Source organism: Brachyistius frenatus, unplaced genomic scaffold (assembly GCF_029030835.1).
Source record: "Brachyistius frenatus isolate BFR_SWC_R1_liver_20210118 unplaced genomic scaffold, ASM2903083v1 Contig_292, whole genome shotgun sequence".
Taxonomy (NCBI): domain Eukaryota; kingdom Metazoa; phylum Chordata; class Actinopteri; family Embiotocidae; genus Brachyistius; species Brachyistius frenatus.
Window position 1 is genome coordinate 30,001 of NW_027210891.1, and position 25,061 is coordinate 55,061.

Consider the following 25,061-nt stretch of genomic DNA (forward strand, 5'->3'; position numbering starts at 1 on the left):
TTAGGGCAGGCTCAGGAAGACCTGAACCAACCCTTAGTTATGCTGTTATAGGCCGAGGCTGCTGGAGGACCTCGTTACATGCTGAGCTTCTTTTCTTTCCTCCTACTCTTTAACTGACTCATACCTCACCATCTTTTTGTAATTTTTCCACATTTCTGGATGGGGGCATTGTTATTGTTTACTCTGGTGATCAGCTGATCGCGCTGAGTAGACCTACTGCTGCTGCCCGGAGCGAGGCCTGAGATCCCCGTTGAACTTCGGAGAAGACGGCGGGGTTGCAGAGCCGGAGCTAAGCTGAAGGCGGAAAGGAGGAAATATAAACCATCGGTACCGGCGATCTTAATGGGGAACGTGAGGTTGTTGGACAACAAGACGGACGAGCTCGGCGCTGGTAAAGACCCAGAGAGAGTACCGGGAGTGCAGCATCATGTGTTTCACCGAGACATGGCTGCACTCACATCTCCCGGACCACAGCGCGGCCGTACCCGGCTTCAGGACTGTTCGGGGGGACGGAGACGTTGTTCGGAGCGGCAAGAAGAAAGGTGGAGGGATTGCAGTCTATGTGAACAAGAGGTGGTGCAATCCCGACCACGTGTGTGTGAAGGAACGTTTCTGTAGCCCGGACATTGAACTTCTAGCCGTGGGGATGCGCCCTTATTATTTACCGAGGGAGGGAGTTCACGTCCGCCATCGTTATCGCTGTGTACATTCCGCCATCAGCTGACGTAGAGGCAGCAGTGGACACCATCTACTCCACTGTGGCTAAACTTCAGACTAAGCATCCCGGTGCATTTTTGTTAGTTACTGGAGACTTTAACCAGTCTGGATAAAGTTCTGCCAACTTTGCACCAGTATGTTAACTGCCCTACAAGGAACAATAAAACTCTGGACTTACTGTATGCTAATGCCATGGATGCATACAGTACTACTGCCCTTCCCCCCCTTGGTAGATCAGACCACAACCTGGTCCTGCTGACTCCCAGGTATGTCCCCCTGGTGCAGAGGCAGCCTGTGACCACCAGGACTGTGAGGAGGTGGACACAGGAGGCTAAAGACGCCCTGCAGGACTGCTTTGAGTCCACGGACCGGGATGTGCTGTGTGGACCACATGGGGAGGACATCAACAGCAGGACGGACTGTATCACAGAATACATTAAATTCTGTGAACACACCACCGTACCATCCCGGACTGGACACTGCTTCCCCAACAACAAGCCGTGGATCACCAGTGACCTGAAAGTTCTTCTTAATAAGAAGAAAGCAGCTTTCAGGTCTGGGGACAGGGAGGAGCTCAGGAGAGTGCAGCGCCACCTGAAGGAGAAGATGAGGGAGTGCAAGGACTCCTACAGGAGGAAGCTGGAGGCCAAACTCCAGCAGAACAATGTGAGGGAGGTGTGGAGGAGATTACTGGGTTGAAGGGGAGAGAGAGACAACCAGGGGGAACCTGGAGAGGAACAACCAGGGGGAACCTGGAGAGGAACAATGAGCTAAACTGTTTCTTCAACAGGTTTAGTTCACCACCCTCATCTGTCTCCTCCACACCTCACACCTCCCAAACACCTCTGCTGCCTCCCACCCTCCCCCCTCTGCGCCCCCTGGTGAACTGCACAGAGCCCTCAATCTCAAAGGGCTCTTCCTCCATCGACACCTCGACCCCCCCCCCGCCCCTCACCTCCCTCTCTGTGACGACTGGCCAGGTTAGGAGACAGCTGGAGAGAATCCACCAGCGCAAGGCTGCAGGACCTGACGGCATCAGCCCCGTGGTCCTGAAGACCTGCGCCGTCCAGCTAGCTGAGGTCCTACAACACCTCTTCAACCTGAGCCTGAAGCAGGAGGAGGTCCCGGTGCTGTGGAAGACGTATTGCCTGGTTCCAGTCCCCAAGAAGACGACTCCATCTGGCCTCAACGACTACCGACCGGTTGCCCTCACATCTCATGTGATGAAGGTGCTGGAGAGGCTGATCTTGGCCCACCTCAGGCCGCTGGTGAAATCTTCTCTGGACCCTCTGCAATTTGCGTACCAGCCTCGTGTGGGAGTGGACGACGCCATCATCTACCTGCTGCAACGAGCTCAGTCTCACCTGGATGGAACCGGTGACTGTGAGAATCACCTTCTTTGATTTCTCCAGTGCATTCAACACCATCCAACCACTGCTGCTGAGTGAGAAGCTGCAGGTGGTGGGGGTGGAGGGGGGGTGGACACGTCCACCGTCTCCTGGATCACTGACTACCTGACAGGCAGACCACAGTTTGTCCGTCTGGGCAGTGTGCTGTCTGATACGGTGGTCGGTGGTACTGGAGCTCCTCAGGGAACTGTTCTGTCCCCCTTTCTGTTCACCTTCTACACCACTGACTTCCAGTACAACTCAGAGTCAAGACATCTGCAGAAGTTCTCTGATGACTCTGCAGTGGTCGGATGTATAAGGGATGGACGGGAGGAGGAGTCAGTGGTCGGTGTATAAGGGATGGACAGGAGGAGGAGTGCAGGGCAGTAGTGGAGGACTTTGTGGAGTGGGCTGGTAGAAATCACCTGCTCCTGAACGTGGCCAAGACCAGAGAGATGGTGGTCGACTTCAGGAGGAAGACGACGGCTCCACAACCGCTGAGAGTTCTGGGAGAGGAGGTGGACATGGTGGAGGAGTACAAGTACCTGGGTGTGTCCATCGACAACAGACTGAACTGGAAGACCAACATCAATGCTGTCTACAAGAAGGTGATGAGTCGACTCTTTTTCTTGAGGAAACTTCGATCCTTCAATGTGTGCAGCGAGATGTTGGAGATGTTCTACCATCTGTTGTGGCCAGTGCTTTGTACTTCGCTGGGGTCTGCTGGGGGGGCAGCATTGGAGCCGGAGACACCAACAGACTTAACAAACTGGTTAAGAAGGCCGGCTCCATCATCGGCTACAAACTAGATAGTCTGGAAAAGGTGGTGGAGAGGAGGACGCTGAACAAACTATTATCCATATTGGATAATCCTGACCACCCTCTCCACCTGCTGCAGGGACAGAGGAGGACGTTCTCCAAAAGATTCCTCCAGCTCCGCTGTCACAAGGACAGATACAGGAGATCATTCCTGATACAGGAGATCATTCCTGCCCACTGCAATAAGACTGTACAATAACTCACCTCTGGCAAAATCCATCACAGTACAATAACACTGTTGACTGTATTTCTTGGTTTGTTTGTATATAATATATATAGATATATACTGTACTGTATATATCTATATATATCTGTATATATATATATATATGTTGACTGTGTTTCTTGGTTTGTTGTATATAATATATAGATATATAATGTACTGTATATACTGTGCATTTTATATTTTATATTTATATTTTTTTACTGCTATTTACTGCTATTTTATTTGATTGCTTTTCTATTATTATCTTATTCTATTATTTTCTATTAGTTTATTCTATTGTTTCTATTATTGTCTTATTGCTTCTGTATGTATGCTGCTGTAGCGAAAAAAAATTCCCTCGGGGATTAATAAAGTAAATACCTACCTACCTACCTATCTTTTTCTCTCCCATAGTTTCTTCTTATTATCTGTTGTCTCCATTCAGTTCCTTCGCTCGTATAGTTTCTGTTCTTTCTTTTCCAGATGTCCCGTCATGGAGCTGCATGTCTCTGCTCTGTGATTGTCGTCTCCACCAACAGTTCTTCTCTTCTATCTCTATGCTGTCCTGTCCCGGTCGAGGAAGATGCTCCGCCCACCTCTGATCCTGGTTCTGTTAACAGATGCTCCGCCCACCTCTGATCCTGGTTCTGTTAACAGAGGCTCCGCCCACCTCTGATCTTGGTTCTGTTAACAGAGGCTCCGCCCACCTCTGATCCTGGTTCTGTCGGAGGTTTCTTCCTGTTAAAGGGAGTTTTTCTTCCCTCTGTTGGAGGTTTTTCTCCCTTAAAGAGAAGTTTTTCCCTCCTAGTTTATGTGGGAATTGTTGAATTGTTGGTTTCTCTGTATAATATTGTAAAGTTCTGCTGTAAAGACTTTAATGTGTTAAGTGCCATGATATAACCTGTGTTGTGATTTCTCAGTTTTGGTGTGATCCGGTAGTTAAGCAGTTCGGTTGCGTGTCACTTAGAAGTATCGGCAGAAATATGTGTCAGTAGAAACTGAATTTAAATCATTTATATTTGAATTGCTCCACTTGAAATTTTAATTTTTGTTTGAAACTGAATTTCAATAAACGTAAATTCAGCAGCATCACTGCATTCAGCAATGTGGTGGTGGAGTGTGGTTAGCTCAGCTGCAGGGGGGGTGGAGAGTGGGAGGAGTGGTTCAGGGAACGGTGCCGGGAAGGTGTAATGAGCACAGCTGAGCCAAATATGAACTGATGAGCTCTCCCCTATAAAGGGAGCAGGGAGAAGGAGGCTGGAGGGGAGCGTTGGCACAGAGACTTTGGTGTATGGACAGGGTGTATGGATAGGGCAAATAAAAGCATTGATACCCGAACGTGTGACTGAGCGAGTCATCTGTGTCCAGGAGAGACCCCGGTAGCACAAACATTGCTACAGGCAGCAACAAAGCATTCAGCAGCATCACTGCATTCAGATCAGTGGGACAATATTTAGTACCACTTAGTGAACGTGATGAGATCCCACTGAACCAAGCACAACTAAACATTTCAACATCAGTATTTAGGAAAGTCTGTGCACATTCACACTTTACATCTGGAAAAGTTCTGTATTTAAATTTTTGTTGTAAAAAAAGATAACTCCAAGTTTCACCACCTGATTCTGAGGTTGGTCATGTGATGGTCCACCTCAGACATGAGATGACATCATTTGGTTTATTTACATACTTATTTACGACATTGTGGTAGTTGGTGTGTCGGGGTTTTTGCAATCTTGTTTAAAATGCAATGGGGAAAAAAAAAAAAAATCACAAATTTGATGCTGCCTAATGAAACAGAAGTAAAAGTATGTAAGTAGTTCCACAGTTTTATCTTTTCTCTCTTTACCTGCGTTTGCATCATGGCTCTCTCAACACACCGCGTTCTTCCTCTCTCCAGTTTGGTCCTGAGGCAAAGCGCCGTCACTTCCACAGCCCAGAACTTGGGCTGAGACAGAAGACACTGCAGGAGGATGAGACCGGGACACACAGAGAGATTATCTTCTAGTCATTCAGGAACAGGATTATACTCTGATACAACAGTAGAAATCTGATTATATGACAGAAGTCCATCAGTTCAGACTCATGCAGAGAACATTTTAAAGAAACCCTCTCGTGTGTCCACCTGCTCGGCCGATGAAGCTGACAGATTCAAACGTGGATGTTGCTGCAAAGAAGCTACAGATTCTAAAAGGTGGAGGCTTCAACGCATCATCAACCCGACACACAGAACATCTGTAGAATCAGCACACATTCAAGGTGGACACCCAAGATTAGTGTCACCAGTTCAATGTTCAACCAAATGTTAAGTATGATCACCTCCCCGTCTGCTCCTTAGGTGATAGATTCAATAAAGACCAGACGTCATTATATCTGAGTATTTGAGATAACTGATACAACCATGTTTCCAAAAAATTGGGGCCCTGTGTAAAATGCAAATAAAAACTAAATGAAAACCCATAATTAATTAAAAATAGACCAAAGACAACATATCAAATGTTTATTGTTTTCTAAAAATATCTTCTCATTGTGAATCTGATGTCAGCAACACATCTGTATAAGTTGCATTGTTCATGTCCTGATGCTCCAGATGTTTTCAATGATTGACAGGTCTGGACTGCAGGAGGCCAGTTTATCAGCGGACTCTTCTACTAGAGAACCATGCTGTTGGAATACGTGCAGAATGTGGTTGGACGTTGTTCTGCTGAAATAAACAAGACCAAGACCTGAAGTGTTCTTGAGCCCATGCAGGGATTTCCACTCCAGAATAGTGTCTCTTTTTAATGCAGTACTAACACACTGTTTAAACTAACCAAGAGGTTGAATAGATTCTTGACAGCTTTCTCCTGATAGAAAAGGTAGAAAGTTACAACCTGAACTCTAACAGCTAACCCTGCAAATCAATCTGATCCGTGACCATAAATGAAATACTAAATAAATAAATAAATGCAGTGGGAATCTGGTTTGAACACAACTTGGTAGAACACAATAACAAAATGTAAGACATATCCGTTCCTCTCCTGCTCAGCTCTAGGAGTAACTCAGCTGCACAGAATCAACCAGCAGCTTCAGTGAGAGCAGCTCATTATTAGAACCTATTCCAGGCTGAAGACTGCGCTGATCATCTGCTGGATAATAGCAGGCACAGATTAATGGTTGGGCTGTAGATGAGCTGATTAAAGGGAACAGCAGATTTCCATCAGGGAGGATGACTGAAGCATTTTAATCTGAACCGGGCTCACCTTTAATCAGAACTGGATCTACAACAACGACTGTCTGCACGCTGTTTATTGATGGCCATCAAAGTGATACATGCTTCTAGTTGAGATGAACAAACAATGATGATGTTTAGAAAGTCGTGCTGGAGTCATTAGTGCAGCAGTAAATTTGTCTTAATTATTTCACCACCAACATCCATCAGATTAAAGTCACAGACATGCTGAGCATTTGTCATGCGACTGTAAACACAAATGAGCAGCGAGATGCAGAAAAAAGTTTCTGTTTGTGGTGTGAAAGTGGCTGAAGATCAAATTCATTTCATTTTAAACTGATTATCTGAAAATATGTGAACAAAATTTGACAGAAATCCAGTCATTATGCAGATATTTAATTCGATACCAAAGAATCCACTGGTAGTTAAAGATTATAATCCCTAGAACCACGCACAGCTACAACATGTATGAGATGAGCAGTTCCAGTGACGTCCAGACACACCGACAGAGGTCAGACCTTCATCCTCAGCGTGAGCAGAGCTTCACGGGACTGTCTCCACTTTTAGGAGACAAGGACACATTTAAAACCTGGAATGGCTCTCCAGGTCATCGGGACTCAGGTGAGAGAAGACGGAGTTTTGTTTGGTGGAATAATTTGGTTTTGAGGTGCTGGTGATCAAAAGTCAGCCGACGCGAGCGGCATCAGAACCTCTGGTTTGGACTGCAGAGCGTGGACGGACATAGGAGACACTACAAACTGAGTGTCATGAGAACAACACAGACTTCTGTGTCTTGGCTGGAATAGATGAGGTACGATCTATTCATTCTGGTTCTTCCTCAGTGAGCTGCAGACAGTCGGCCATTGACTCTAATGTCTCCTCTTTTTAAGTGTGTTTCTTCTTTCTATTCCTGTTTAGGGTTCTTTGGGCGGAGTTTATTCCAACTGAGTGTCGAACCACACAGTATGATATGCTGTGCAGATATAAAACATGCTGTGCAGATATAAAACTACAGACTGGATATGAAACTACAGACTGGATATAAAACTACAGACTGGATATGAAACTACAGTCTGGATATGAAACTACAGACTGGATATGAAACTACAGACTGGATATAAAACTACAGACTGGATATGAAACTACAGACTGGATATAAAACCACCGACTGGATATAAAACCACCGACTGGATATAAAACTACAGACTGGATATAAAACCACAGACTGGATATAAAACCACAGACTGGATATAAAACTACAGACTGGATATAAAACTGCAGACAGGATATAAAACTACAGACTGGATATAAAACTACAGACTGGATATAAAACCACAGACTGGATATAAAACCACAGACTGGATATGAAACTACAGACTGGATATAAAACTACAGACTGGATATAAAACTGCAGACAGGATATAAAACTACAGACTGGATATAAAACTACAGACTGGATATAAAACCACAGACTGGATATAAACTACAGACTAGATATAAAACCACAGACTGGATATAAACCCACAGACTTGATATAAAACTACAGACTTGATATAAACTACAGACTGGATATAAAACTACAGACTGGATATAAACTACAGACTGGATATAAAACTACAGACTGTTTATAAAACAGTTCGTAGCTTCAGGTCTGTAAAATGGTTCTGATCCAGAAGTGTCTTCAGCTGCAATACCAGCGAGTGCCACTAGAGGTCGGCTCCAAAAAGTCTCCGGCTCCATAGACTCCCATTCAACTTCTCTCATCAAATCCAAAGTGAATAAAATGTGTCCATCAGTTATCTCGGTGTTGTTAGCTAAAGTCACTCCTTCTTATTAGTTTTCTGGAGGTCCATCTGAAAATAATCCCTCATTCATTAGAAAAGAAGATTCAAGAAGACCTGTTTTTGGGGGCGTGTCTGTTTGATTGACAGGCCTGTGGTGCAGTCAGGTTACAGCTATCGGTGGGCGGGACGTAGTATCGTCAGGTTTCCGATCAGATCGGTCAGATCCACCGCTGGCTCCTCCCCCAGCTCGTCCAAATATGGTCACTTCCTGCTCCAAACCGCTCCGAACTAACAAGATGGTGACGGACAGAATCTGAACTGGAGGATTCATAACGTTCACAAACCAATGATGACATCACTGATGGTTGATGACATCACTGATGGATGATGACATCAGTTATATCTTACTCACTTCTTTTTTTTTAAATATATAGTTTTTCAAACAGAAATAAGGTTTTTATTCATTATTTTTATGTGCATTGATTTGAAATAAAAGCAGGAAATGTTTAGTTTGATTGACAAAAGATTTACAACAATATAAAGTAGAACCACGATTCTACAAAATCTGTTCTGATATTTTTGTATCCTGATATAAAATGTATTGAAATATATAAATAAAGCATCATACCCGACCAGAGATTTATGGTAGGAGAGCTAGAACAAATGTCCTGCGCAATAAATAGATATTACTGCTACATACACTGATGTCTGACTCTGTGTTTACAAAATCAATATTTAAAAAAAGAAAGGGACATGTTTCTTCTGGATTTATGAGTGAACTGTGCTGCAGAGAGGGATCAGACTGATTCAGACAGATAGACCTGTGAAGAGGTTTTCAGGGCTGAGGCGGATTTATTTGATCCTGAAAAGCTGGAAACAATCACATCCCCAAACCCTCTCTGTTGGTGTGTTGATGGACTTCAACGATCTGTCTCTGAACCCTCTGACAAACTCCATCAGACTCCTCTCTATCACAGGATGTGCAGAGAATCCACAACATCCTGCAGTCTAGTTCTCCCTGCAGAAACGACCTACCGTCTGATTAACATTGCACATTTCATGGGCCTTATTGAAGCAGAATCAATGACTGCTGCTGTTTGTGGCTGAACAGCAGCACTGCTGACAGAACCCGGGTCTGGACGAAGACAGCCGGACATGTGACAACCATCTAACCAGCCTGCAGATTCCTGGATCTACATGTAGGCTGGGAAGATGCCTGCTCACAGATCCAGCAGCAGCTTCTCCCTCCAGCACACTGACGATACAGAAAGAACTGCCAGCTAACTGTTCACACTGAGCTCACAGCTGGGTGCACAAAACACGGCACAATACTACAGAAATAATGAAACTGCACCACAAATACGTGTTATTCAATTGGATATCACTATCAGCCCAAATATACCTCTTTCTAGAAGCATGTTGAACTATGGAACAGACCAGAATCCATTGATGCCGTCAAATTCAAAATGAGCATATATGTTTAATATATAATATAAAACGATTGGATATGTTGTCTTTGGTCTATTTATTAAATATGGGTTTGCATGATTTGCAATTTTTAAAATTTTTATTCTATTTACATTTTACACCGTCTAAACTTTTTTAGACACGGGGTTATACATTGTTTATGAATTCATCGTTACATATTCTCACTTTAGTAAATATCTTCAACAAAGACATGGTTTGAATTATTCTTAATGACATATAGTTTAAATAAGGTTTTCCTCAATAAAAATGAATGCAAAAAAAATATCATGTAGGAATGTTTTCAAAGCAGACACAGATATCCACCATGACTGTTGATGCCTTCAATCATCCAATCAGCATGAAGTAACTTCAGAGACATGAAAACCTCCAACAACCACGTGCATCTCAACTTGTTCCGTCTTGTCCTTATAATGTACACGTTACCTGGCGTCCACGATCGAATGTCTCAGAACAAAGTCTACAGCTGCTGGTTGGCTCTTATTTTTCATTAACATGTCTGAGTGACATCCTTCTGAAAAGATGACAGTGAGTAAATAAGGAATAAAACTCCATACATAATCGTAATAATGAAAAGAATCATCATTTTCAGAAGCTCCTGCTGTACAGGAGTCCCTCTGCCACCAGAAAACATTTGTTTATGATTGAGGAAAGCATTATTTTTTCAATTTTTCTCAGCCAGAGAGAGTTTTTTACAGAAGGCAGCAGCCCCCGGGTTCACCTCCAGAGAGTCACTGTTTGCTTTTTTTTCTTTTAATTTCCTGTCCCGTCCTTCCTCGTGCCAAGTGTTCTCTTCAGTCCGAATCCTCGCAGTGCTTTCAGAAAACACTTGCTGGACGGGCCAAGAGAGCGATCCTGTTACCGCTCTGTGACGTGTCCAGAATGGGGAGCGTCTCCAAACAAGTTCTCTTCGGGAGAGCAGCCTGGCTCATCCTCCAGCGTTCAGTCATTTTTGGCTCAAGTTTCACAGATACAGCAATTAGAAAGAACATCTGACAGAAAGTACTCAGTCGGCTCTGTCGTGTGGTATGTGGCATCGGAGTGAACATCGGGAGCGCGACTCATCGCAGCCAGGTGTCCTCAGGCTCACCTGTGGCTGAGTGGAACGGGTTTACACTCTAGATGCAATGCTGCATTTGATTTGTCAGCATATGGCTATTATTAAAAAAGAAGGAATAAAAGCCGAAATTATTTTTGTGCCATTAAAATGCCACTATCAAGTCTGTACTGACACTGTAATTTCATTTGTTCAACACCAGATGAATTCAGAGGTCCAACAGGCTCTTTGAAACAACTCCTCCATAGGTTTGAATAGCAAGTACATATCAGAAAATGCTGTGTTGATACTGCAGGCATTGATTAGTTTTAGGACATGAGTAAAAGTCTGATGATGTTTTTGTTTATATTTATGCAGAAATGTAGAAAATTGAAAAGGGTTCCCAAACTTTAAGCACCACCATTTGTCTATTCAACAAACTAACCTATCACAGAAAACACAACTTAAAACTAGAATATCTTCAGTTGATAAGGAAAAACAGAAGTGCACCCCAATTTGACTTGGTGCTGACTTCCAGTCTCCCGATGGCCCGTTTGTTTCATTAAGTACAAAACAACTAAATGGACAGTAAATTCAAACTGGTGGACTTCCTGTTGAGTTTAGGTCATGGCACCAAGACTTTTTTTTTTTTTAGATCTCGGTATAATAAACATCTCTACCAAATTTGATACACATAGGTGAAAGAAGATTTAGACGCTGCAGGTTAGGGGGCGCTACAGAGCCATTCTACCACACTCATGTCCAACACCCATATTAGAGGTAAAGTTTCACCACTTCTGATGGGTACACCAAGTTTCATGAGTTTCGGGGAACTTTAAGCTCTCAAAACCAAAATTCATTTAAAAGATAAAAGAATGAGGTTTCCTTGTAAAACAATAAAGCCTCAAACAGTTAAATGTTGATAACAGAAACGGTTCCCCGACAATGTTTCACTGAAAAAGTACCTGACAGGCAGTTTTCAGCTTGTTGGAGAAATTCAAACTGCTTTTAGAAAAACAATGAGCTGGTATTTAGGTTGTATACATAGATTTATGGTTTTGTTTTCCTAAACTTGAGCTCAGCTTTCTTGCAGTTCTCCTTAAGTTGAATAAATAAACACTTTAGATTTATATAATGTTCAAAATCTAAACTTCTGCTTTACACTGTTTTAGTTTTACCACACTGTAACTAAGTTCTGGGTTAAACAAGGCAAAAACCTTGAAGTGAAAAAGCATTAGAATCTGTTCTATGAAGTATTTCCGACTTCATTTTATGGACAACAAAGAAACAGTGAACAGTGACTTACAGAAGTGAAGGCCAGCAGTTCTTCTCCGGTTAGTTTATGGACAGGATTGTTCTTCTGGAAGTCAGTGCTGCAAGACAACAGAAAAGTAGAAACACCATAAAAAAAGATCCAATGTTCAGCTCTTTGGATTATTGAACCAGAAAAGAGAAATTAATAAACTGATGAACCTAAAATATGATGGGATACATAAGGGGATCATGATTATTTGGACCAAATTTCTTGACAATCTGTTTGATATTTGAATTTGAGACCAAATGACTGTCCTAAATTGTGACCATGAGACCAACCATCACTCATCAGTAATGTCATCAATCTTCACCCGTCAGTGATGTCATTAACCGTCAACCATCAGTGATGTCATCATCCATCAGTGATGTCATCAACCGTCAACCATCAGTGATGTCATCAACCATCAGTGATGTCATCGTTGGTTTGTGAACGTTATGAAGCCTCCAGTTCAGATTCTGTCCGTCACCATCTTTGCTAATTCGGAGCGGTTTGGAGCAGGAAGTGACCATATTTGGACGAGCTGGGGGAGGAGCCAGCGGTGGATCTGACTGATCTGATTGGAAACCTGACGATACTACGTCCCGCCCACCGATAGCTGTAACCTGACTGCACCACAGGCCTGTCAGAGTGCCGGGAGAGTACCGCCGTCACCTTGGAACCAGAGAGGTCTCTACCATCAGTTGTTGTGAGGGATCACAGAGGTGACCAAGAAGCAGTGTTTAACCTCGGTGGAAGCTGCTTTAGCTTCAAGTGTCCATAAGAAGGGGGGTCCTAATGGGAGTTGGGTCACAGGGCAGCAGTGGAGGGAAAAGTTGGCGACACCCAGCAACCTCCAGAGCATCTTCATGGAGGTTTGATCTTTGGCTCAAATGAGTTCTGCAGGCAACAATTACCTGACCGGTGATAATACAGCAGGCAGGAATGATGTGATGGACCAGTCAGAACCTGCACACGACACCAGGCTGCACCGCCAGAGATCACGACACACGGAGCAGCAACCTGCTTCTGCATTAATAAGTATTTAAACACACAGGACACGCCCAGCATGGCTGATTAAGAGGCTGATTACAGTGAGACACAACATAGGTTCATTCTACTTTAAGTGTTGTAGCTTGGTTCAGTCTCAGGGAATGAGGTGGAAGCTTTCTGATACCGACAGGCTCCATGCTTAAACATAAAGATCACCACCTGAACATCTGAGCTTCATGTCCGCAGTTTGTAATCTGGGTAACTTTCATAGTTTCTCGATGTAAAACTAGTCTGGTATCTGTTACATAAACAAACAGGGTCCAAAAAAGACACAAAGTGACCACAAAAAGACACAAATAGACCACAAAAAGACAAAAAAAGACCACGAAAAGGCACAAACTGACCACAAAAAGACACAAACAGACCACAAAAAGACACAAAGTGACCACAAAAAGACACAAACAGACCACAAAAAGACACAAAGTGACCACGAAAAGACAATGGTCAGAAAAAGACACAAAATGACCACAAAAAGACCAAAAAAAAGTGACCACAAAGACACAAAATGACCACAAAGACACAAAATGACCACAAAAAGACAGTGACCACAGAAAGACACAAACAGACCACAAAATGACCACAAAAAGACACAAAGTGACCACAAAAAGACAGTTACCACAAAAAGACACAAAATGACCACAAAAAGACAAAGTGCTGACAGAAAGACACAACGTGACCACGAAAAGACAGTGATCAGAAAAAGACAAATTGACCACAAAAAGACAAAAAAAAGTGACCACAAAGACACAAAATGATCACAAAAAGACAGTGACCACAAAAAGACAAAAAAAAGTGACCACAAAGACACAAATTGACCACGAAAAGACAGTGATCAGAAAGACAAAGTGACCACAAAAAGACAAAAAAAGTGACCACAAAAAGACACAAAATGACCACAAAAAGACCAAAAAAAAGTGACCACAAAAAGACACAAAATGACCACAACAAGACACAAAATGACCACAAAGACACAAACAGACCACAAAAAGATACAAAGTGACACAAAAAGACACAATCTGACCACAACAGGACACAAGCTGACCACAAAAAGACAAAAAAGTGACCACAGAAAGACACAAGCTGACCACAAAAAGACACAAACTGACCACAAAAAGACACAAAGTGACCACAAAGACACAAAGTGACCACAAAAAGACAAAGTGACCACGAAAAGACACAAAGTGACCACAAAAAAACACAAAGTGACCACGAAAAGACACAAAGTGACCACAAAAAGACACAAACAGACCACGAAAAGGCACAAACTGATCACAAAAAGACACAAACAGACCACAAAAAGACACAAAGTGACCACAAAAAGACACAAACAGACCACAAAAAGACACAAAGTGACCATGAAAAGACAATGGTCAGAAAAAGACATAAAATGACCACAAAAAGACAAAAAAAAGTGACTACAAAAAGACACAAAATGACCACAAAGACACAAAATGACCACAACAAGACACAAAATGACCACAAAGACACAAACAGACCACAAAATGACCACAAAAAGATACAAAGTGACACAAAAAGACACAATCTGACCACAAAAAGACACAAAGTGACCACAAACGGACAAACTGACCACAACAAGACACAAAATGACCACAAAGACACAAAGACAAAGTGACCACAAAAACAAAATGACCACAAACAAAGTGACAAAAAAAAGTGACCACAAAGACACAAAGACGAAAAGACACAAAGTGAGTGACCACAAAAAGACAAAAAAAAGTGACAAAGTACAAAAAGACAACAGAAAAAGACATAAAATGACCACAAAAACAAAATGACCACAACAAGACACAAAATGACCACAAAGACACAAACAGACCACAAAATGACCAAAGTGACACAAAAAGACAAAGACCACACACAAACAAAGTGACTGACCACAACAAGACACAAAATGACCACGAAGACACAAAGTGACCACAAAAACACACAAAGTGACCACGAAAAGACACAAAGTGACCACAAAAAGACACAAACAGACCACGAAAAGGCACAAACTGATCACAAAAAGACACAAACAGACCACAAAAAGACACAAAGTGACCACAGAAAGACACAAACAGACCACAAAGTGACCACAAAAAGACACAAACAGACCACGAAAAGACACAAAGTGACCACGAAAAGACACAAAGTGACCATGAAAAGACAAAGTGACCACAGAAAGACACAAACAGACCATAAAATGACCACAAAAAGACACAAACAGACCACAAAAAGACACAAACAGACCACAAAAAGACACAATGTGACCACGAAAAGACAGTGGTCAGAAAAAGACACAAAATGACCAGAAAAAGACAAAAAACAAGTGACCACAAAAAGAAAATAAAGTGACCACAAAATGACCACAAAAAGACACAAAATGACCACAAGACACAAAATGACCACAAAGACACAAAATGACCACAAAAAGACAAAGTGCTGACAGAAAGACACAACGTGACCCCAAAAAAACACAGTGACCACAAAAAGACACAAAGTGACCACAAAAAGACAGTGATCAGAAAAAGACAAAGTGACCACAAAAAGACAAAAAAAGTGACCACAAAGACACAAAATGACCACAAAAAGACAAACTGACCACAAAAAGACACAAACAGACCACAAAAAGACACAAACAGACCACAGAAAGACACAAACAGACCACAAAAAGACACAAAGTGACCACAAAAAGACACAAACAGACCACGAAAAGACACAAAGTTACCACGAAAAGACAAAGTGACCACAGAAAGACACAAACAGACCACAAAAAGACACAAACAGACCATGAAAAGACACAAAGTGACCACAGAAAGACACAAACAGACCATAAAAAGAAACAAAGTTACCACAAAAAGACACAAACAGACCACGAAAAGACACAAAGTGACCACGAAAAGACACAAAGTGACCACGAAAAGACAAAGTGACCACAGAAAGACACAAAAGACACAAACAGACCACAAAAAGACACAAAGTGACCACGAAAAGACAGTGGTCAGAAAAAGACACAAAATGACAAAAAAAAGTGACCACAAAAAGACACAAAATGACCACAAGAAGACACAAAATGACCACAAAGACACAAAATGACCACAAAAAGACAAAGTGACCACAAAAAGACAGTTACCACAAAAAGACACAAAATTACCACAAAAAGACAAAGTGCTGACAGAAAGACACAACGTGACCCCAAAAAAACACAGTGACCACAAAAAGACACAAAGTGACCACGAAAAGACAGTGATCAGAAAAAGACAAAGTGACCACAAAAAGACAAAAAAAAGTGACCACAAAAAGACAGTGACCACAAAAAGACACAAAATGACCACAACAAGACACAAAATGACCACAAAGACACAAAATGACCACAAAAAGGCAGTGACCACAAAAAGACACAAAGTGACCACGAAAAGACACAAAGTGACCACAAAAAGACACAAACAGACCACAAAAAGACCACAAGAAGACACAAAAAAAGTGACCACAAAAAGACAGTGGTCAGAAAAAGACACAAAATGACCACAAAAAGACAAAAAAAAGTGACCACAAAAAGAAAAAAAAGTGACCACAAAAAGACACAAAATGACCACAACAAGACACAAAATGACCACAAAAAGATACAAAATGACACAAAAAGACACAATCTGACCACAAAAGGACACAAGCTGACCACAAAAAGACAAAAAAGTGACCACAGAAAGACACAAACTGAACAAAAAAAGACAAGGTGACCACAAAAAGACACAAGCTGACCACAAAAAGACCTAAGCTGACCACAAAAAGACACAAGCTGACCACAAAAAGACCTAAGCTGACCACAAAAAGACACAAACTGACCACAAAAAGACACAAGCTGACCACAAAAAGACACAAAGTGACCACAGAAAGACACAAACAGACCACAAAATGACACAAACTGACCACAAAAAGACACAAAGTGACCACAGAAAGACACAAACAGACCACAAAAAGACACAAAGTGACACAAAAAGACACAATCTGACCACAAAAGGACACAAAATGACCACAAAAAGACAAAGTGACCACAGAAAGACACAAACAGACCACAAAGACACAAAGTGACACAAAAAGACATAATCTGACCACAAAAGGACACAAGGTGACCACAAAAAGACACAAACTGACCACAAAAGGACACAAGTTGACCACAAAAAGACACAAACTGACCACAAAAAGACAAGGTGACCACAAAAAGACACAAGCTGACCACAAAAAGACCTAAGCTGACCACAAAAAAAAACACAAACTGACCACAAAAAGACCACAAACAACAACAGAGGTGACAACAAAGAAATTATTTTAAAGAGTCGTGAAACAACCATAAAGGGATGCGAGGCGATCAAAGAGAGACACATTGTTTGTGGCTGTTTTCTGTCTTTCAGTTTGGGTGTCTCAATCAATCAGCGGACATGAACAAGTCCCATGATGGAGACTACAACAGCTGGTTCTAACTGGCATCCGGAGCGCTGACAGCTTCGGTGATTATGAGAGGTCATATTGTCGGTCGGTTTAAAAACACTTCATATGAAGTACAGACTTCACAGTGAGACATTGAAGGTACCTGATCTGAAACGGAGCTCCGCATGTCCACGCAGCGACTAAAAGGAAACCAGACAAGGTCATATCCCCCCAAGTTAAAAGGACCGTTGAGAACTGAAGCCTCTGATCCTACTGACCAGGAACTCTTCAACTTTTTAAGCCATGAGCTAAAAATGAATGAAACCGTAATCCTATCCTGGGATGTGCTCTCATTAATGTGAGTTACTGACAATGAACAGGCGATTAGAAGTTTCACAGCAGTGAGTGTCCAGTCAGACCAAAGACTTCCCCACTGAGACGGTTGAGACGCTGAATGTCAGCCTGTCTGCACCGTAAACACTTCTGTCATTAGTGTTCAGTGATCTGTCTGACTGCTGCTGACCCACTGTTTATATACAGGCAGCCAATACAGACACCTGCTTTATGTCCTACAATAGAAAGGTCATTATCAGTATACAACCCTGTTTCTAAAAAAGTTGGGAGGCTGTGTAAAACGTAAATAAAAACAGAATGCAATGATTTACAAATCACAAGACCAAAGACAACATATCAAATGTTGAAATTGAGAAATTTTATTGTATTATGAAAAATATCTGCTCATTTTGAATTTGATGGCAACAACACATCTCAAAAAAGTTGTGACAGGATCAACAAAAGATGGAAAATTTGTGTGACGCAAAAAAAACACCTGGTGGAACATCTCATAACTAGTCAGGTTACCATGGCAACAGATCAGTAACATGATTGGGTATAAAAAGATGATTTCAGAGAGGCAGAGTCTCTCAGCAGTGAAGATGGGGAGAGGTTCACCACTCTGAAAGACTGTTGAAAAATAGTTCAACAATCTAAGAATAATGTTCCTCAACGTAAAACTCCAAAGAATTAGTGGATTTCATCGTCTACGGTTCATAATATCATTAAAAGATTCAGAGAATCTGGAGAAATCTCTGAACACAAGGGACAAGGCTGGAAACCAATATTGGATGGTGGTGATCTTCGGGCCCTCAGGCAGCACTGCATTAAAAACACACTATTCTGGAGTGGAAATCACTGCATGGGCTCAGGAACACTTGTGAAAACCATCGTCTGTGAACACAGTTCATCGCTGCGTCCACAAATGCAGGTTAAAACTCTCCAAAGAAGAAACCAGATAGAAACATGATCCAGAAACACCACCGCCTTCTCTGGACCGAGATCATTGAAGATGGACTGAGGTGAAGTGGACAACTGTCCTGAGGTCTGATGGATCACAATCTGAGATTCTGTTTGGAAATCATGGACGCTGCATCCTCCAGGTTAAAGAGTCACAACTTTTTAGAGACGTGTTGCTGACATCAAATTCAAAATAAACAGATATTTTTTCATAAAACAATAACATTTCTCAGTTTCAACATTTGATATGTTCTCCTTGGTCTATTTGCAATTAAATATGAGTTCATGTGATTTGTAAATCATTGCATAATGTTTATATTTCCATTTTACGCAGCGTCCCAACGGTTTTGGAAACGGTTGTATGAACATCCGTTTCCAACCACAGTTCCATTGAAGTACGAGACGCTCCTTTCCGTCCGGAGCAGCATGCAGCTGTGTAGATGAACCATTCATTCAAACAGAGCTGTTGCTGCTCATCAATCTTCTCCTACCATCTCCACTGACCTTCACTGGTCCGAGCAGCAGCCCGGGAATGAATCAGCGGCTCCCTGGGAAGCTAACTGCTTTTAAATTACGTTCTCTGTCTTCCATCCTTCTTCCTGCATAGAAGCACCAGCACAACAAACAACTGTGAACGAACCATTTGAGTTTACAGCTGCTGAGTTGTGACTCCGGAGGAAACCACAGGTCACACAAAGAAATGAGGTCAGCAAAAAGCCAGCGGTAGGGAAAAGAAGAAATGCTGATACCTGCTGCAGACTACATTTAATAAAACGTACAACTCATGGAGTGACTCACTGATAACTTCTGTGGACAACTGAGATACCTCAACATGACAGAGGATCCAGTTTATCTGCTCACTGCAGTGTTACTGATAGTCGGTCACATCATGGAAGAGCAGACAGCACCGACTTCAAGACTCCACCGATAGATAGAGTTCAAATAAAGAACTGTGATATTTTTATCGTCTAAAGCTAGTTCTTTACAGGCTTTAGCTTTGTAGCTTAGCATCAGGTTGCTCCCATTGGTTCCTCCACAGTGTTATGATATAATTCTGAACGTTAAGCAGATGATGGAGATACTGAACAATGGGACGGTCTCAGAGTGGTCATGTGTGGAGAGATTTCATATTTGTGTCAGTGGGACAATCGAGGATAACTTATAGACAATCAAACGCCAGAACAAAAATGGCATCAAAGAGCATTTGGAAGAGAAGGGGGAAACCCCAAAGACGTGGGCCCAATCCATTTCCTGGGGTCCAAACCCCGTCCAGAACAGAGCTACAAGTAGTGGAGATTCCTAAATAAAAGAAATGGGACACCACTTGTTGCTCAACAGTGTCAATTCACCAACATGGATTATTATTTAGTTTGGAAGTCTCAGAAATTGATTCATAAATTAATGGAAATATTCAATATCATGACAAAACTGTGTATCTCAGAGAATCAGCTGTTAATGCTCACAAATCATATCACACCATTTGATTTGTCTGAACCAGAAATAGTTTCATCATCTCATGACAAACATATTCTTGGAAATCATTTCTCATTTAAAGCCAGACGTTGGTAAAGAGTTCCAGTAGCAAACTTCACATTGACAACATGGCATAACAATGTTCACATTTTAAAATGTTGCCGTTTGCTACAATTGCATCATCTTTAGCTCTTTATGAAGCTCCACCCACAACTTCAGAGGCTAACGGTAGCTTGTTTAGGCTAACATGGCGACAGCTCCTAATGCTAGCAGGGTGCTGCTCTTTGCATTAGTGGTCAACAGTGTGTGCAGCAGCTTGTTCTGGAGAACAGTGGTGTCTCAGTACTGTGTCCACCACTAAACCTTTGTATCGTGACACCTGCAGGCTTCGGCAGGTACTGCAAGTGTATTACTGAAAAGGAGACGTTGACATGTTGACGTTGGGACCTGCAGCAGCTACACAGCTGTGAGCTCACTTCTTTTAACACAATTACACATTTACTGACTTTTCACTTCGTGAAAGAAAAAAATACAGAGAAAACTAAATTATACAATAATTAGCTCATTAAGTTTGTCCAAATATAAATTTCTTCAATAAATGTGAGACATGACCATTGAAGAGGTTTCAGAGCCGACGGCAGCCACTGCTGTCGGCTGCTGGTGAAGTCAGACACCGACGAGAGTAACATAGAACCTGAAGGTTGATTAAGAGCATCTGAAGTTCCTCCTGGAGCTCCGGTCACGGAGATTATTCTAAAAGGCCCTCTGTTGTGTATCAGGCTGGAAGTGAAGTGAATTCAGAGCTGTGAGCTGCAGACCTACCAGACACCAAGGACGACCGCCTGCTCCTCAGCACTCAACTCAGGCAGCTCGTACTCATCTGGATCCTCCAGACTGATTTTATCCAGCATGGTGTCGTCGTCCAGGTTGTAGTCCTGTAACCATGGAAACACACTCGGAGTCAAATGTGCACATATATACGCAGCAGCGAAACACCACGGCACTAGAAAACGACGACGAGCTGACGAGCGAGGAGGCAATTTGGGATGAAGCATTAGATGACTGCTGGCAGCCCACGTTTCAGAGGAAAACTACAACTGTTAGCTTTTAACTGGACCGACTGCTTGGTGGCTCCTTTTAAACGGGCCATGGTGAGCACAGAGCTCACAGGTTACTGGACATTCAGTGATAGGCTCAACTACTGGAAACAGGACGTTGAGTAACAAAGGTGTGACACAACCGAACAGATTTTTTTTCACTCATTTTACGTCCTAATCTGCAGGAAGTGAAAGAAATATGATGCACATAGAAACGTCCCAACAACACAAGATACAATTCAGTTGTATTCTTAAAACCCCAAGAAACAACATCGGTCTCCTCAGGGGACTTCATAAAGAGAGGTCGAAACTTTACAACATCATGGAGGAAAAAGTCCTTTTAACAGGAAGAAGCCTCTGACATGACAAGATGCACATGATAATGTTTCTCCACTGAAGTGGGCCATATGACAGATTTGGTCAAATATATATGTGTTGAGGAGGTTTGTGACAGGTAATCCCATATGAGTGACAGACAGGTTTCAGGCTTGGCAGGACCAAAGATGGTCGGCAAGTGTCAAGGAAACTCCTGGAAAATGACTGAAATTAGGAGAGTCTGGCACTGACTGAACGAATGGTGTTGGGTAAAAGGTGCCACCAATAATTCTGACATCACTAAAATCAACATTCTCCCCTTGTTGACCATATTCCAGCAGAATCGAAGCCTATTGAACATCAGTCAAATCAGATTTCTAAAATTGAACAAGAACATATTCTCCGATTCTATTGTTTACTTCACTAAACCTCAAAAACATTCAGCCAGCGGTAGATCTGACCGATCTGATCGGAAACCTGACGATACTACGTCCCGCCCACCGATAGCTGTAACCTGACTGCACCACAGGCCTGTCAATCAAACAGACACGCCCCCAAAAACAGGTCTTCTTGAATCTTCTTTTCTAATGAATGAGGGATTATTTTCAGATGGACCTCCTGAAAACTAATAAGAAGGAGCGACTTTAGCTAACAACACCGAGATAACTGATGGACACATTTTATTCACTTTGGATTTGATGAGAGAAGTTGAATGGGAGTCTATGGAGCCGGAGGCTTTTTGGAGCCGACCTCTAGTGGCACTTGCTGGGATTGCAGCTGAAGACACTTCTGGATCAGAACCATTTTACAGATCTGGAAGTTATGAACTCTTTTATATCCAGTCTGTAGTTTTATGTCCAGTCTGTAGTTTTATATCCAGTCTATGGTTTTATATCCAGTCCGTAGTTTCATATCCAGTCTGTAGTGTTATATCCAGTCTGTAGTTTCATATCCAGTCTGTAGTGTTATATCCAGTCTGTAGTTTTATATCCAGTCTGTAGTGTTATATCCAGTCTGTAGTTTTATATCCAGTCTGTGGTTTTATATCCAGTCCGTAGTTTTATATCCAGTCTGTGGTTTTATATCCAGTCCGTAGTTTCATATCCAGTCTGTAGTTTTATATCTAGTCTGTAGTTTTATATCCAGTCTGTAGTGTTATATCCGGTCTGTAGTTTTATATCCAGTCTGTAGTTTTATATCCAGTCTGTAGTGTTATACCCAGTCTGTGGTTTCATATCCAGTCTGTAGTTTTATATCCAGTCTGTAGTGTTATATCCAGTCTGTAGTGTTATATCCAGTCTGTAGTGTTATATCCAGTCTGTAGTTTTACATCCAGTCTGTAGTTTTATATGCAGTCTGTAGTTTCATATTTAGTCCATATTTATATCCATGGACTGAGTAACAGCTGAACTAATCACTGTCTGTCACCTTAAACGTTGATGATGATGATTATCATTATTACCAGCGTGGACACAGACTCATCAGGAGGAGTTTAAACACAGATATGAGGTATTCAGGACTGTGACAGTCACATTCCTCTGGTCTGAGAAACTCCATCCAAACCCAACACTGTGACAACATGGTTTCACACCAGCAACAACAGCTCTGAATCCAACTTGCTTTCATTAGAACAGCACAGTGGTGCCAAGTCCAGTCAGACCTACAACGACAGCACCTGCTGGCCGGCGATGAAGAGTTCCTTCATCATGCCTCTTTACTTTCCTTTAGTCTATTTGAGATTGGAATCTGTGTTAATGACCTTGATTGAGCCCATTTCGTCCTCCTTCTTCAGTAACGAGGTCATTAGAGGTCTGAGCACAGCACAGGATCAGGATCAGGATCAGGAAATGGATCTGGGCCACAGGACTGAGGGCTCCATGGACACGCTCCAGTAAAGCTTTGGAAGATTTCAGAAAATATATAGACGGTGGAACCAATGTTGAGTTCTTTAGCACCAACACAGGTTGTTAGGAACTCTTAGGATTGAGTTCCTAAGACGGTTCGGTGCTCTTTGTTTTGGTAGTTTGATATTTAAAATAAATGTTCAACAGATATCAGTGAAATTTAATGAAATGTTAACTCATGATCCAGGGAAGAACTACTTCCTTTGTATTAGTTCAACACACCTAGTTTAAGTTATCAAACTTACCAGCGAAAGGTTTGACTGACTCGTGGCGCCCTGAATGACATCAAATATTGCTGCTGTTAAGTCAGAGAAATAAAGATTAAAAATCTCTTGTTCTGTAACACGTCAGCACCACGGTTACGGTTGGATTGAGGAACCACTTGGTAAAGACTGTGGTCGGGGTGAACTAGGCTGCGTGGTAAAGGTTGAAGCTGATCCAACCACCACATTCCTCAAACACACACTACATGTTGAGGCTATATAACAATGTCAGTCTTTTTTTAAGTGGCAAAGCCCAGCTCTCTGTCCCTGAACATCTTCCAGCTCCACATCAGGTCCATCATCTCTGCAGCACATCCTATTTCTGATTCAAGCAATATTACACGAGAGGGTGTGTTTACGGATGTTGGTGAAAGTGCCTCGGTCCGGACTGCATCGCCGAAGTGTCAATAATGACAATAAACACGTAATCTACATGGTGTTCATATTGTGGAGCAATTCACTCTCAAAATATAAAACTTTTTGTTGGTGTGATTTCCGTTTCCATGGCAACAGATGGGGTATGACTAAGAACTGGAAAATAATCAGTAGACTCCAGGAGGTAGTCGGACCCTTAGCAACCACCTAGCAACAGAGAGGATTTCTAGTCTCCAACTGAATAAATACAGAACATAGAAACACTAAACTGATCAGCTAGTTCAGTCTGGTTGGAACAAAGATATCTGATGAACAAAGATATATGATGAACAAAGATATATGATGAACAAAGATATCTGATGAACAAAGATACCTGATGAACAAAGATATCTGAAGAACAAAGATATCTGATGAACAAAGATATCTGATGAACAAAGATATCTGAAGAACAAAGATATCTGATGAACAAAGATATCTGTTGAACAAAGATATCTGATGAACAAAGATATCTGATGAACAAAGATATCCATGGACTCATGTGTTTTTAACATTTTAGCTCCGTGTCATGTGTTCAAACCAAACCGGTCCAGCTAGCCTCCGCTAGGATTGTAAGTGCGTGACTATCCGTGGTGTTACGGTACGGGTGCTCGGAGAGACCAAAAAGGACCAAAAGAGACCCGACTTCACCAAATGGGTCATTTAATAGAACTATAACAAGTAGAAACTACATTATATTACATATTATATGAAACTATTCTAATTCTATATTCCTACTGAGGAGGTGGAGGGATATTTCTAGTGATGAGCAGGATGTGATGTCATGCTTTTAAGTAAAATTCATATGTGGGAATTATCACCCAGGAAACAAATGCACAGCACCAGTTCCAATGTTGTGTTTTTCTACAGGGTTCACATCAGGCTTCATGTTAA

General features: G+C 42.0%; 1 protein-coding gene across 1 annotated transcript in view; it reads right to left on the minus strand.

Annotated features, from left to right (window-relative positions):
• The window catches only part of ttc27 (tetratricopeptide repeat domain 27), a 70,293-nt gene that overhangs the window by 23,788 nt on the left and 21,444 nt on the right, over nucleotides 1-25,061 (minus strand). Inside the window, exons 8-10 of the mRNA XM_069722456.1 lie at nucleotides 21,000-21,112; nucleotides 11,949-12,015; nucleotides 4,976-5,089 (exon numbers count right to left, since the gene is read on the minus strand). Of these exons, the coding sequence (XP_069578557.1) occupies nucleotides 4,976-5,089; nucleotides 11,949-12,015; nucleotides 21,000-21,112 (294 nt within the window). The remainder of the gene's footprint in view (nucleotides 1-4,975; nucleotides 5,090-11,948; nucleotides 12,016-20,999; nucleotides 21,113-25,061) is intronic.